At 52.1% G+C, this 13,707-nt stretch overlaps 5 protein-coding genes across 5 annotated transcripts; 3 read left to right on the top strand and 2 right to left on the bottom strand.

The window, feature by feature from the left end:
• Positions 1-81: 81 nt before the first annotated feature.
• NCS57_01030800 (Pre-mRNA-splicing factor CWC21) lies at positions 82-668 on the top strand (the record flags this gene model as incomplete). Its single annotated transcript, XM_053060056.1, has 2 exons — positions 82-311; positions 371-668. The coding sequence occupies 2 exons, from the start codon at positions 82-84 to the stop codon at positions 666-668; spliced, it is 528 nt and encodes a 175-aa protein (XP_052910450.1).
• An 807-nt stretch (positions 669-1,475) lies between these two features.
• NCS57_01030700 (uncharacterized protein) lies at positions 1,476-2,653 on the top strand (the record flags this gene model as incomplete). The annotated part of the gene is made up of 3 exons (XM_053060055.1): positions 1,476-1,649; positions 1,703-1,855; positions 1,904-2,653. 3 exons carry the CDS (start codon positions 1,476-1,478, stop codon positions 2,651-2,653), a joined length of 1,077 nt encoding a protein of 358 aa, XP_052910449.1.
• A 365-nt stretch (positions 2,654-3,018) lies between these two features.
• NCS57_01030600 (BRCT domain-containing protein) lies at positions 3,019-4,433 on the bottom strand (the record flags this gene model as incomplete). The annotated part of the gene is made up of 5 exons (XM_053060054.1): positions 3,019-3,492; positions 3,551-3,781; positions 3,832-3,935; positions 3,984-4,181; positions 4,250-4,433. 5 exons carry the CDS (start codon positions 4,431-4,433, stop codon positions 3,019-3,021), a joined length of 1,191 nt encoding a protein of 396 aa, XP_052910448.1.
• A 420-nt stretch (positions 4,434-4,853) lies between these two features.
• NCS57_01030500 (Multifunctional tryptophan biosynthesis protein) lies at positions 4,854-7,187 on the bottom strand (the record flags this gene model as incomplete). The annotated part of the gene is made up of 2 exons (XM_053060053.1): positions 4,854-6,819; positions 6,868-7,187. 2 exons carry the CDS (start codon positions 7,185-7,187, stop codon positions 4,854-4,856), a joined length of 2,286 nt encoding a protein of 761 aa, XP_052910447.1.
• A 469-nt stretch (positions 7,188-7,656) lies between these two features.
• NCS57_01030400 (uncharacterized protein) lies at positions 7,657-13,288 on the top strand (the record flags this gene model as incomplete). The annotated part of the gene is made up of 4 exons (XM_053060052.1): positions 7,657-7,727; positions 7,811-8,723; positions 8,773-11,898; positions 11,948-13,288. The coding sequence occupies 4 exons, from the start codon at positions 7,657-7,659 to the stop codon at positions 13,286-13,288; spliced, it is 5,451 nt and encodes a 1,816-aa protein (XP_052910446.1).
• Between the last annotated feature and the right edge of the window lie 419 nt (positions 13,289-13,707).

The raw sequence follows: 13,707 nt of genomic DNA, 5'->3' as shown, positions 1-13,707 counted from the left end.
CAGACAAACATACATCCTCCATACTCGAGTTTATGATTGCGACTTTCTCGAATCCCAGGTCATATTTATCTTCCATCAAACATGTCTGACAACGTCGGTCTCTCCACTCCCCGAGGTAGTGGTACTTCTGGCTACGTCCAGCGAAACCTCGCCCACATCAAGCCCCGCGACTACGGCGCGCCGTATCCCAAGGACCTCGATAGCTTGCGACATAAGCAGCGACAGCCAGACAAGGGAATATTGGAGCACGACCGCAAGCGCGAGGTTGAAGTTAAGGTCTTTGATCTCAGAGATCAGCTAGAAGAGGAAGAGTGCGTCCACCGCCAGCGCCAGCCACAACAGTCTATCCCACTAACATTTTCTTGTTCAGAGTCGACGAAGAGGAAATTGATAGACGATGCGATGAGCTCCGACAAAAGCTCCTTGCCGAGATGAACTCCGGTAGAAGGGGCGCTGGACCCAAGAAGGCGTTCAAGCAACACCAAGTTCACGAGATGGCCGACGCGAAGATCAAGGAGAGCGAGCGACTACGAAAAGCCTTGAAGATCAGTGCTGACTACGAAGAGGGAAGTCACTGGAAGCGACAGGAAGAGAGACTGCGCACTGCTCTGGAGAAGGACGATGGTGAGGAGAAGGAGAAGGAGAGGGAGAGGGAGCCGAGAGACTGAGTCAAACACCACTTGACGCTTCACCGCTATGTCTCTACGAAATCCCGTGGCAGAGAGATGCGTGTGGCGGACGAAACAAGCGGCGGTGTGGTCGATCCTTTGACATCGGTTCCGTGCCGGGCCTCTCCCGGGACGGGGTTAGAGTATTCTCGATGGAGACATCGGGGGCAGGTATTATGAGGCGGCATTCGCCTGGGGCATCGGTTGCATTTTCTATTTATTTTTTTCAGCTCTACTGGCGCATCGGCGTTTAGGTTCATACTCGGGGACAGATCCCCTATCACTGGTGTACTTGGTATAGGGTATTCTTGGCTCATTGGACAAATACAAACATTCCTGCTTGGACACGATTTATGCTTCCGTTCTCCTTTTCTCATGGATATATCCTCGTGGATTATCCCTTGTAGGCTATCTGTCTGCTTGGTTATAGTCATGCTGGTTGGTTTTGTTTTGGTAGTGAGTAATGTTGCGTGGTGGTTTAAGCAGACAATGCTTGAGGCACAGTTTCACCATGCCACTCAAGAAAGGGTTTCAGGCCTAGCATCGTATTACCCCCCCTAATCAACGAACCGAGCGGAGTCAAGACCGAAGAATGATAAAATCATCATACAAGCAATAAATGTTTGTCAAATATGTCGACTCGAACCTCCAGTCGGAAACGCTGTGTGGTCACTGTAGCACATGTAAGTGCAATGTGGCTTGTCCCGAGCTCCAGCCACAAGGACCCGCAACACCACAAGCATCCTTGAACCTCACACGTCACTTAGACACCTTCAGTTTCATGAGACCGTCTGCCACCGACAAATCATGGCAAGATTCACACAAGCGCCGGGCGCCGCCCTCAACAGAAGCTCGATTGATACAGCCTCGGCCGAGCTGGGGATTCTCCTCCTGAGAATACAGAACACGATATTGCATACAGACAACGAGCGCGAACGAAGATTGCGGGCTAGCGAGTATGAGAGGGCCAGGGTGGCATCTGTAAGCGCATGTTGGAACAAACACCATACGGTCTCTAATTATTGGCATCGCAGAATCTTGAATACGCGCGAAACTCGTTGACAAAGCTCGAACACGATGCGCTCGGCATCAAAGCACCAGGGCGCCGTGTTGAGGTGCAGACAGATCTGAATGGGAAGAGGGAGCTATTGGAATTGCTGCTGGACAGGCTAGAGGACCTCCGTCAGGTATGAAGCAATCGCCTTGGTAAATGTGCAATACTTATGAGGCATCAGGTTGCGATTAACGATGATGACGACGACGCAAGCACCGATGGGGAGGACATCCTCTCCGAGATAATACCCACGCCGAGCGACAGTATAGTCGATTCGATACCTACAGACCTACAAACGGAAGGCTCAGAACAAAACGAAGAGGCAGAACCGGAACCGCCAGAGATAACGCCGGAAGCTATCACTGAGACAAGACCATCAGCTCCAGCTCCAACTGCACCACCCGACTCACCTCCCGAGGTCCCGACTCCTTCAGGACAACAAGATCCAGAACCCACACAAACAACACAGACTCTGCGGCCAAGAGGCGCAGCCGCATCAAATACACCTTCAGCGCATTCTACTGCGCGCGCCGCCCTCTTCGCCAACCGCAGCAAGCCTGCCACTGCACAAACCTCAACAGCCACAGCAGAAGCGCTGCTGGACCGCCAACGCGCTGAGCAAGATGCCCTCTCAGAATCGATACTCAAAATGGCCGGGGCTCTCAAGTCAAGCTCGCAGCGCTTCTCGAGCACACTCGAGGCGGACAAAGAGGTTGTTGGCCGCGCGGGCGAGGGCATGGACAAGACGGAGCGGGGCATGGAGGCAGCAAGGTCCAAGATGAACACGCTCAAGAGGGGGTCGGGTGGATTCCAGATAATGGGCATGGGTATATTTGGAAAGTTTTACTTCTACTTCCTTTATGCCTGCGTGGGGGTGCTCATGTTTTTGTGCTTTGCGCTGGTGTTCTTTGGGCCAAAGCTCAGGTTTTGAAGGTGGCTCAGGGGCAGTCTGGTAATTCGGCAAGATTTGTTGGATGGAGTCCATGGGATGTTAGGGTAGCGACCAACTGTATCAAAAAGCAAAATGAAAGATATTGGGATACTCCCTGAAACTATCTTTTGTCCTCTCAACCTCCCGTTGTGTACCGTTGTTGACCCCATTCCCCTATATCACGTTGCCTATCCCATGTGATTCCCCAGAGACACCCTAGAACTCCTTGTAAATTCTGAAATCACGAGAAAGAATTCACCCGTATGCGATGTTTCGTCAAGTGTCGCTGAAAACCCTCACCCAGCAACCAACAGAGGCATAACCTCCATCCTTTAACCACCCACATAGCTCGCTCTTCATGACCTTTACCCAGATTCAGCATCGCCCGTTGGAAATGTCATATCCTTCGAGTCCTCCGCATCTTCAGAGACATGATGCTCAGGAGACTGCTCACAGCCACTCTCCTGGCTTTGAGAAGATGGGGCTGTGGATTCTGTAGCGGTGGTGCTGTCAAAGATGGCCGAGACTAGGGTTGACGGGGCATCTTCAACTTCCACATCTCCAGCAGCATACTGGCCTTCCTGACTAGTATCCTCATCGGGTTCCATGTCGGAATCCTGCTCAGCTTCATCATCCTCGTCACTGGCAGCGTCCTCCTCTCCCGCCTTTCCCTCGCCTTCCTCGTACTCCAAAATGGGTTCTGGATCATCGACTTCTTCGGGAGTCTTGACTTCGGTCTCCTCAACAGGGGGCCATGGAAGACCTCGTAGCTCGGCGTTGATCTGCTGGCAATACTCGGAATCGAAGCGTAGACGTCTCCCCAGAGGTTTACCACTAGTCTGAGCCCAGTTAGCCAACTAGCAATGCACCTTGGTGGTTTTAAAATATGACACTTACTGGGGGCTCATATTGAAAGTATGAGCTCGGCATCGTCATGGCAAGTGTCACCCGATCTTCCCAGGGGATACCAGTCTTGACCCGAAAGAACTCCATGAAGAGATCCATCTGCGGACGCCACTTGTCTGGGCATACACTTGGCCGATGATAGGTAGGCTGAGAGTTCCCTTTGCGCTTGGTGAACTTGGCAGTGAACCAGTACAGGTGAGGCTTTGCATTGGACTCCCAGAGCTATTCCAGGGGTTAGTATAGAAAGACTGTAAGTTGAGGACATTACCCACGCAGAGTGTATACTTCTGTCCGAATTCACCGGCAGCTTCGTTGTCGCGTGTAATGTCAAGTTGGTACACAAAGTTGCTTCGATCTCTGTAGATGTGGTAAAAGTCTACTATGTATTAGCTTGGGATGACAGAGTACCAAACTGGAACCATACTCGTGTTGACAAACTTTTCACCATCTCTCTTCCCCTTTTCAATACGCGCTCTCTCACGTCTCTTTGCGTTCTGCTTTGCAAGAATGTTCCTCATGGAAAACTCCTTCTCAGGGAGACGCTTGTTCTTGACCGCCGAGAACTCGAACCAGTCACAGTGAACAATGTGAAAGCGTTTCCCACGCTTCAACGCATCTTTGACTACGTACCGATGAGCAGAGTCATAATCAGAGACGGGCGTCAATAAGACATATTCTCAAGATACATACCCCTGGGAACCCTCTTGTCAAACTGTTCTCTGGTGCAGAGCAGGTGAGTGACATCTTCGTCAAAGTGATCAACAAAGTCACCCTTGCGGATCAAGGCCCATCGCTTCAAGTTTTCTACCGTCAACTGTCCTGGGAGAGGACCTGCTGCGGCGAGAACACGGCCCTTGAAGATTTGAGGAGGCATTGTGTGGGTGATGCGATGAGGAACCGAGGGGAGATGTGATTCAAGAATAAGATTTGTAGCAATGAAGAAAGGAAAGGGAGAGGATGAATAGGCGAGAGAAGGATAGATGAAAGAAGGAAAAGAAGAAACAGAATGAAGCCTTTGGAGTTGTCAAGGAGTGTTTGGAAGGGTAGACTTGGAGGTGGTTCAGAGGTGTTGTGGAGATAGGTTGGTGTTGCAACCCATGAGTAAAGGAGCAGCAGCGCAACTCATGTAAAAACGATTTACCACGACAAGGAAATGAGTGTACAGACCGTAAATATTAGAGGGGAACAGCCCACCCTTCGGCCGAGCTTTGGAGCCCTGGACACAGAAGCTTGATGATTCTCCTTTCTTCGTATTTGAAGCAGCCGTAGACGTGCTTTGCTTTTATTTAACCATCTATCGAATTTCTTTTGCCGCCTTGATAAAGGCCACGATCTTATCCAAACTCTGCTTTCCACCCTCTTCCACGCCGCTGCTCACATCGACACCAATCACTCGCTCAGCCAGAGGTCCCAAAGCTTTGACAGCCTCTGCCACGTTGTCAGGGTTCAATCCACCAGCCAGGAAGACCCGGAGCTCGGGGTCTTCTTCAAGGACTGCCTTGACATTCGAGACATCGAGGAGCTTGCCTGAGCCCGAGCCCGAGTCCAACAGGGGAATGGTGTGATACCCACGACGGCCGACACCAACTTGGCCGGGCTTGAAGCATCGGATGACAGGCACGGGGATGAGACTTGCCCACTCCAGGGGCTCCTCACCATGGAGTTGCACCAAGTCGAGGTTATACTGCTTCTGCTTCTCCAAGACCTCGCTCAGGGGCTGGTTCTGGAAAATACCAACGAGCTGAGTCCGAGGGCTCCTGAGTCTGGCAGAGGCGGAAGCGAAGAAGTCTCGGGCCTTGTTGTCAACTTGTGCCACCTGAGTTTCGTACTTTTGCGTGCTAGAGTACGAGTGCACGGCTTCTGAGATCGCAAGAGCAGTCTCGTGAGAAATGCATCGCTTGGCACCTGGGACAAGGCAGATGCCTACAAAGTTGGCACCAGATTCGGCGGCTTTGAGTGCGGCCTCGGCGCTTCGAGTGCCGCAAATCTTGACATAGAGGGAAGAGGGGACGTCTGTGGTAGCCGGAGGCTCAGATCCCGAGCATAGTTGGCTGATGAAGACACTGGCATCAGGGGCCCTCATGATGGCCTCACCAACCAAGACGGCGTTGACACCATCCTTCTTGTTCATCAAGACATCATCATGGGTGTTGATGCCGCTCAGGGCACAGATGATGGTGGTTTCGGGAACCATGCTTCGCAACCGGCCAGTGGTGTTGAGGTCAACCTCGAAGCTTTCCAAGTTGCGGTTGTTGACACCAATGACCTTGGCACCAAGCTTGACTGCTGTTGTCATTTCCTCTGCATTTTGAACCTCAACAAGAGGCTCCATGCCGAGGGAGAGCGAGTACTTGTACAAGCGCTCCAACAACTCGGTCTCGAGCATCTTCACGATAAGAAGGACAGTATCGGCACCGGCCAATCGCGCCTCAAGGATTTGATACTCATCAAAGATGAACTCCTTTCGCAGAATCGCGGGTCGGTTAGGCATGCCATCCAAGACCTGTCGAACAGCTCTCAGATCTTCGATGCTGCCCTTGAACCACTCGGGCTCAGTGAGCACCGAAATGACACTCGCTCCGGCCAAGGCATACTTTCGAGCCTGCGCGGGTGCACAGATGTCAAGGGCAAAGATACCCTTGGACGGAGACCCACGCTTGATCTCAGCCATGAGGGAAACGTCGAAAGGAGACTGTCGTAGCCGACTAACAAAGGGGATCTGTGGAGGGGCGGCGTTGAGATCATAGGCAACTTGAAGATCCTGCATTCTCTGAGAAGGAATCTGCTTTTGGGCATCAACAGCAGCCTTTCGGTTTGCATAGATTCGCTGCAGGATGTTGTTCTTCTTGGGCTTGGGGGCCTCCGAGTCCTTCTCCTTTGCGGCGGCTGACTTCTGGAACTCGGCGTTCTCCTCCCAGGTGCCTCCTTGCATGCGAAGGAAGTTGGTGATCATGGCTCGTCCACCTTCAGTCAAGATACTCTCAGGATGGAACTGAACACCCTCAATGGTGTACTTCTTGTGGCGGACACCTTGAATGACACCAGGGGAGCCATCAGGCTTGGCAACCCAAGAAGTGACTTCGAGCTCATCGGGCAAGGTAACGTGGGTACCTGCAAGAGAATGGTAGCGAGTGACTGGTACACCTTGATTGAGGCCAGCAAAGACACCCTTGGCATCATGAGTCAAGGGCGAAGTCTTGCCGTGAAGCCACTCCCCAGCTGAGCTGACTTCTCCACCATAGACGTTGAAGATGCATTGCCTGGGAAGAATTAGGGAAATGATCTCTGAAAGCAAAATGATAACTTACAAGCCCATGCAGACACCAAAGATGGGGAGCTTGCCTGCAAAGTGGCGGATGACATCGCGGCTCACTCCAGAGTCGGACTCGGGATGACCAGGTCCAGGGCTGATGATGATCTGTGTAGGCTTCTTGGCAACCAATTCCTCTACCGTGACCTTGTCATTTCGATAGACAGTAACCGTGGCACCAGCAAGAACGAGGTATTGGTAAATGTTCCAGGTGAAAGAATCGTAGTTGTCAATGAGGATGAGGTTGGAAGCTGTTGGGATGGGAGGCGAAGGGTCCGCTTGGTGCGGTGAGTGATCAATGACATCTGCAGAGCCCATTTTGAACAGACGAGAAAGAAGAATTCCTTGAGAGCCGTATCCTCGATTTGAAGCCTTTGGCGAGATTGAGCGGCGATGTTTGGTGAAGGTGACTCAGTGCAGCTGCAACGGGTGAGTGAGTACTTATGAATCAAAGAAGTTGTGAAGGTGCCTTCCATTGTGAAATCCGACCGTCCAAAAAAGTGGATTGGCACTGTGCCACAGTGCTTGGGAACAATCGTAAGGACAGTGCGCATTTCTGCCTTCTAGACCGATTGAGCTCCGATAGCCAGGCGCCACTAGAAAATCGGCTGAACTCCGGCGTCTCAGCTCTGGAGCTCTCCCAAAAAGTTGACCTTGTCTCGCCCAGCCCCAGGTGCAAGCTTCATCGCGATCAGGCGCGTCAACAACCACCAAACTTCGCATCTCACCCCATTTTCTAGGTGATGCAGCATCGCATGCCACTGTCGCCTTTTTGACGCTCTCTGCAATGGCGTCGGTGGCCGATCGCATCTATTTTCCCTCCCTGGAGCAATGTCTGACCGGGGAGCGGGTGCTTCTGTAAGTTGCATCTTTCTTTCTTTGCAGTCGTCTATTTGCTGCCTATGAGATGTCAATAAACATGCCGCTGACCTCCCACCCAGCTCTTGGAAGCTCATCGCCACTGCGCTTTCCGATAGCTCTGGCCAGCGAACAGCCAGCTCGGCCGTTATTCAGTTTTTGAGCGACGATTATGTCCACCGCCTCCTGGACGATCCAGCCAGCACCTTTGCACCGCCGAACGATGCCACCAACAAAGATTTCGACACCAAGACTGCACCGATCCATGTGCCTGCGAGCCCGGACGGCCGATTCGACATCGATTCGATCAAGAAGGATGCAACATGGCTCAGCAAGAATGCCAAGATCAACCTGGTCGCGGCCCTGCGCATAGTTGTTGTCGAGTACCAGTCCCGTCCTGCTAGCCACCTTATGGGACCGCTTTCATCTCAGGATGCTACAAATCTGCAAGAGGCTGCTGGACTTTATAATGGCCAAGGATCAGCATTTTTGTTGGATTTGGGCTCAGCGTCTGCCCTGGACGCCGATGAGATCTGGACTGAGTTTGAGAAACCCGAGACGAGGCAGCGACGGCTGTTTAACATCTATCTCTCCGAGCGCCGGTATTTCATGATGTCTGCGGATTACGCCAACTCGATCAAGTTGTACGAACGGTTGCCGACATTTGCCAATGTTAACCTTGACTTGGCCAAAACCTTTCGACTCAAGTTGCCTGCGCGAGACGATGCGGAACCACTATTGCCGACGTACCTTCAAGTCTTGACGGATGCGATGAAGCTCATTGAGTCTGGACTGAGTTCTGTGACGGACGAGAAATGGGTGACCGAAGACGTGGAATTGGACTGGCTGAGGACTCTTCTCACTGAGGCTGTCCACGCCCTGTCTGTGGTCTTTCAAATCGTCGACAGCTTTGACGGCGACTTTGCGCCATCCAGCGCGGTTAACCAATGGTTCACTTTGATGGAGGTCTATCGGTTTTTTGACGCCGTCCAACCGGTTTGTGTGAGCCAACTCCCCTTGAGAAACAGTTCTAATTCTGGTACAGATACACGAGAGCATCGCCCCCTTGGTGTTGCCCCTCAAGACACTATCAGTTGCTGTGTCCCTAATCTTGCTCAAGCCCGCCAGATCTTTGACTTACCTTTCCGAGAGAGAGGAGGATGCTACTCAAGCCGACACCACCTATGACACATATCTGCTCTCCTCCGATGTTCTCGAGCAAGTTCACAAGAGTGTCATGAATGCAGCTGAAGCCGATTGTGAGAGCGCCTCACCTGTTATTTTCGCTTGGACCCTCCTTTTGCACCGCATGAATGTCTCCTACCAGAGCAGGACAGAGAAGCGGGACAATCTCCTCCAACAAAATGCCCGAGAAACCTTTGAGGCTGGTGGTGTCATTCGCCCAATTGCAAGGCGCAATTCGGCGGGCAGCATCTTCTCAATCGAGTCGTCCAAGTTTGACAGCTTTCTTGAAAATTCAACCTCCTCCAAGGATCTGGTTGTGGTTGAGCAGCTTGCATCGGCTGTTACAGCTCGAGGCCGTGTCTTTGATGTCATCTCAACCATGACTTCAGGCTTGGGCCCTTCAGACGACGGCAGCATGACACCTTTGCTCAGCTCTCGCATTCGAAATGTTTTTTTGGAGCTTCTGAAAGTATCATACCCCGTCATTGGCTACCAGTCTGAGCCTGTGAGCTCGTTGCTCTCCGTGCTTGGCGCCGGCCGCAGTTATTGGGATCTTTCAAACCACGAGAACCTCTCGGAAAAGCAAGATATACTTGCATCGATGCTCAACGACGACCTTGCGCTCGAGTTCTTCTTCCAGCAAGCACTCGACAGATACCCCTACGAATTCCTCCCCTTCATTACCCTCTGCCGAACATTGGCCAGCGCCACCAGTCTTCAAGATAGTGAGCGATCTCAGCTGATTCTCAACCTTCTCCGTGTCACCCCGACTCTCACATTCGTACTCCCCGAAACCTTCCAGGAATATGAGCTGGTGCAAGAAGACGAGAATACCAATGCTTTCTGCCTGCTCCAGGACATTCCCCTCATCTCTCTATCGCCGTCTTGGCGAGGAAGACGGATCGAGGATGACGCATACCGGATACCCGCAGGTACCTATGGACGATTTGTTACTGACACTGGCCGAGTTGTCTCGATGGAGTACCCTCACTCGACTATTTCACTCTTGGGCCGACGGCTTGAGATTAGCCTCATGAAAGAGGGCTATCAATCTGAACTTGGCATGCTCCAGCCGGATGAAACCGCCGAGGTCATTGCTCTGTTCGCAACTCTCATCCGAATGGATTACTTGAATGCCACAAGGGAAGGTTCTACTGAGGCCCTGGTGTCTTCTGAGAACGACATCCTGCTCGAAGCAAAGAAGCACATCGATGCAGGAAGTGGCAGAGACCTCCTGACGGTCGTGTGCGAAACGATGGACTACTACATGCAGGTCGACTTGGCGGAGAGTGAGGATGTAGTTGTGGCCATCCTCAATTCCTGCATCCAATTCCTGGACGCCATTCTGCCCATCTATCCCAGTCGAGTATGGTCTTACCTTTCCCGGTGCGAGTTGCTGAGCTCCGAATCTAGAGCTGGCAAGCTCACCAAGATCATCGGAAGCCTGGATCTCGTTCAGGAGAGGTTTGACTTCCTGTCATCCTGCCTTCGACTGTTCTCTAATATGATCGACACTGCATTGACATCGGCTATTCAACGCCGAGCTGGCATCCAGAAGACGGACTTCAACCCCTGGCTTGGCACTGCTGACAAGGTCCTGTCCAAGGTTAGCTATTCGATCGCCCAGGCAGGAGTTGACATCTTTGAGAACACATCTACTTGGAGATTCGCCTCTGACGCTTGCCGCTCCTCGATTCTCCGAGATGTTGTGCCTGTGCTACACAAGGTGATCCTGCACAGCTATAGCCTTGGCGATTCTTCGAGCTCCGAGAACCTAACTTCTTGCCTCCGACCTGCTGCTACCTATGTTCTGGATTCATTCATCTCCCCGTCCACAGGGTCTTTGAGGTTCCAGCCTCTACTCTCATCTCTCGTTGCGGCCTTCACGTCGACTGATAGCACGCTTTATCCCAGACGTACGGACATGATCCAGTCTCAACTCAGCTCCGTTTTGGAATTCTCGGCAACACTCTTGCGGGTTGCCAACTATCTTGAACAGTCATCGAGCATGATCGAGTCTTACCTCTTTAAGAGTTCTACCCTGCTTGCGCGCCTATGCGCAGCATCCGATCATTTCCGACGACCGACTATGTGGCTGCTGGAGTCCCTGGTGGTGAACGCAGGCAAGGCATCAAACGAGCCCCCGTCGCTGCTCGGATATCTTGGTCCCCAAATCTCCAAGTCATTCTTGCAGCTTCTTGCGACTTTGGGCAAGCCATTTGAGTTGACCAAAGACGTGAAAGCTACCTGGAAATTCTTTTCGGCTATCTTGAGAAATCGACAACAGTGGATGTCTAACTGTCTTCTCACGGGTCAGACGCCGAGAGAGGCAATGAAAAAGGACAACAAGAAGACGGAGATCTCCTCCGACTCTGTGTTTGCGACAGCACTTGCACGGCTTGGAAAATTAAAAGAGCTCGACGTGAACGAATCCATCGTCGTCCTCGACTTTGTGGCTTCGGCTCAGAACTTCTGGCCCTGGACCGTTTTCACACTCCAAAAGGACACGGCCTATCTGGATGGCCTGCGAGCCTATGTTCGCGACCTGAAGCCATCGAGCATCACCGTCAAGACGGATGCCGTCCTTGCTAGCTTCGAGGCAAGATTGGCCGCCTACATTGCCGAGACTTTTGCCATGCAGCTTTACCATTCGCGCCACCTGGGCAATTCTGGCGCCCTGGCAAAGAGTCTGGTTAGCGATCTCGACTATTACCTACGCGACGGAGTTGAAGTTGCCGGCTACAACAAGTCTCTCCACAACAACTTTGCCAAGAACTTCTCCAACAAATACTCTGGCTGCCCAGTGGCCGACTTTAAGCGAACCTCGCTGGAGCCGCGAGAGCTGGGCAAGAGCTACTATTACGACCTGGAGCGTGCCGATGAGATGCTCAGGTTTGATCCTGGCTGGAAGGGCCGCAAAGACGATGGCTTCAAGGCGGAGATGGAGCGTGCAAACACAAACCTGTCACTAGTCGACGCTCAACTTGTAAGTCTATGTGATGCCCAATTCGTGACATAACTAACTCAACTGCTAGGCCCTTTTCCATGCCTGGGAATTCCTTCTTGTGGAGCTTAGCACATGCCTTCCTGACAATGACATGGTTGCGAAACAGATGCTGCAGGTTGCACAGCAATGCCTGAATGCGAACCAAGGGATCCCTGGACCCGAAAGCATCTTTCTCAAGCTTGTCGAGTCCCGTGCCAACCTTGCGCTGGTTCTGATCCAGCGTCTTGTCAAGTCTTCCATACCAGTCAAGGACATTAATCAGCTTCTATCGACTCTAGTTGGCACAGTCAACGGAGTTGAAGAACCTTTTGGGCCGGACTCTATTTCATACTACCGGACCTTGCTGAAGGCGCTCTTTGTCACACTCCGTGCTTATCATACCTCGGGAACCAAGGGGGGTGACACTCACGATGCGTTTGAGGGAACTACGGTGGCTGTAATGCAAACTGTCCTGAACATCCTCGACCGTGTTGTTGGAAGGGGCTTCCGCGCATTGGTCAGCCTGATCCACGACAACGAGGCGACGGTGGCACCCGAAGACCTTGCTCTGTTGACGGCTATCCTGCAAGCTTGCCTGAGTCTGCCGAACATGGACCAATCGCAAACCCAGGTTCTCAACATCATGTCGGAGCACCGGGCTCTCCACGCCGCCACATCTTTGTATTCGTGGGCGGATAGATTGGCAGACCAAGGCGACCCCATCTATGGCGAGCTCAGCATGATCTTCCTCCTCGAGCTTTCAGCCCTGCCATTGATTGCTGAGCAGATGGCGTGTGACGGAATTCTGAGCAACATCCTTTCAGCCAACTTGACCAAGTTCATGCTGAAATCCAACCTCTCCCCTTACTCGGATTCTCCTGTGGTACAACGCTGCTTCGGCATCTGGTCCAAGGGACTTTTGCCCTTGATGCTGAACTTGCTGACGGCTTTGGGCGCTACAGTCGCTCCCGAAATCGTATATGTGCTCAACCAGTTCCCTCATCTGCTGGAGTCAAGCGTGGACCGCTTTGAGGCGCCTGGTGCGAGCCGTACACAATCCAGAGCATCACCGCATTACCTGACGCTGGTGGCTATCTCGGAAGTGCACTCGTTGGCACTTCTTACTAAGGTGCTTGCTGCTCTCCGGGTCAACAATAACCGCGACATTCCCGATGTTGAGTGGGATTCAGCTACTCTGTTGGAAAACGTGGACTTTTGGCTCAGCACAAAGAAACTCTTGAAGGAGAGACTCATGCCATTGGGCCAGCGAGAGATTGATTGGCGTGGCATGAAGTCGATCACGGGCACATACGACAGTCTCTTGGAGGAGAAGGCAGTGGCTCAGCTAGATGCTATCCGAGACGTGCTCAGCGATGAAGCAGAGGGTTGAATAAGGGGGTGAGTTGGACTCAAGGACAAGAGATTAGAGGAGGACAAGAACGATGGTTCATGGTGATGTAAAGTACTAGTATCATAGGTCAAGGGCGTTGGAAACGGGCCGAATGCGTTGTGGAAAGACATGCGAGAAATATTGTTTTCGTATCTACCTTACTCGATGAAAGACGAGAAAAGCGTTGCCACGGAGGATTGGCTGAGTTTTTAATGATGTCATATTTTTTTCAACCCAGACTGACCTCAGTGATCTTGATATCAAATGAATGGATGGCGGCATTATTCGTTAGCTGAGTAGAAACGGGGTTAATTTATTGATTCCCAACCCGAGCGAGGAGGAAAATCTCCTTTCTATAACCCAGGATAATATACAAGTACAGCTCGGTGTTGGTGCGACAAGAGCATGCCATGCGTTGG

The sequence above is a fragment of the Fusarium keratoplasticum genome, chromosome 8, assembly GCF_025433545.1.
Source record: "Fusarium keratoplasticum isolate Fu6.1 chromosome 8, whole genome shotgun sequence".
NCBI lineage: Eukaryota > Fungi > Ascomycota > Sordariomycetes > Hypocreales > Nectriaceae > Fusarium > Fusarium keratoplasticum.
Note: the sequence above shows the minus strand (reverse complement) of the source record. Positions and strands in the feature narration are given on the sequence as shown.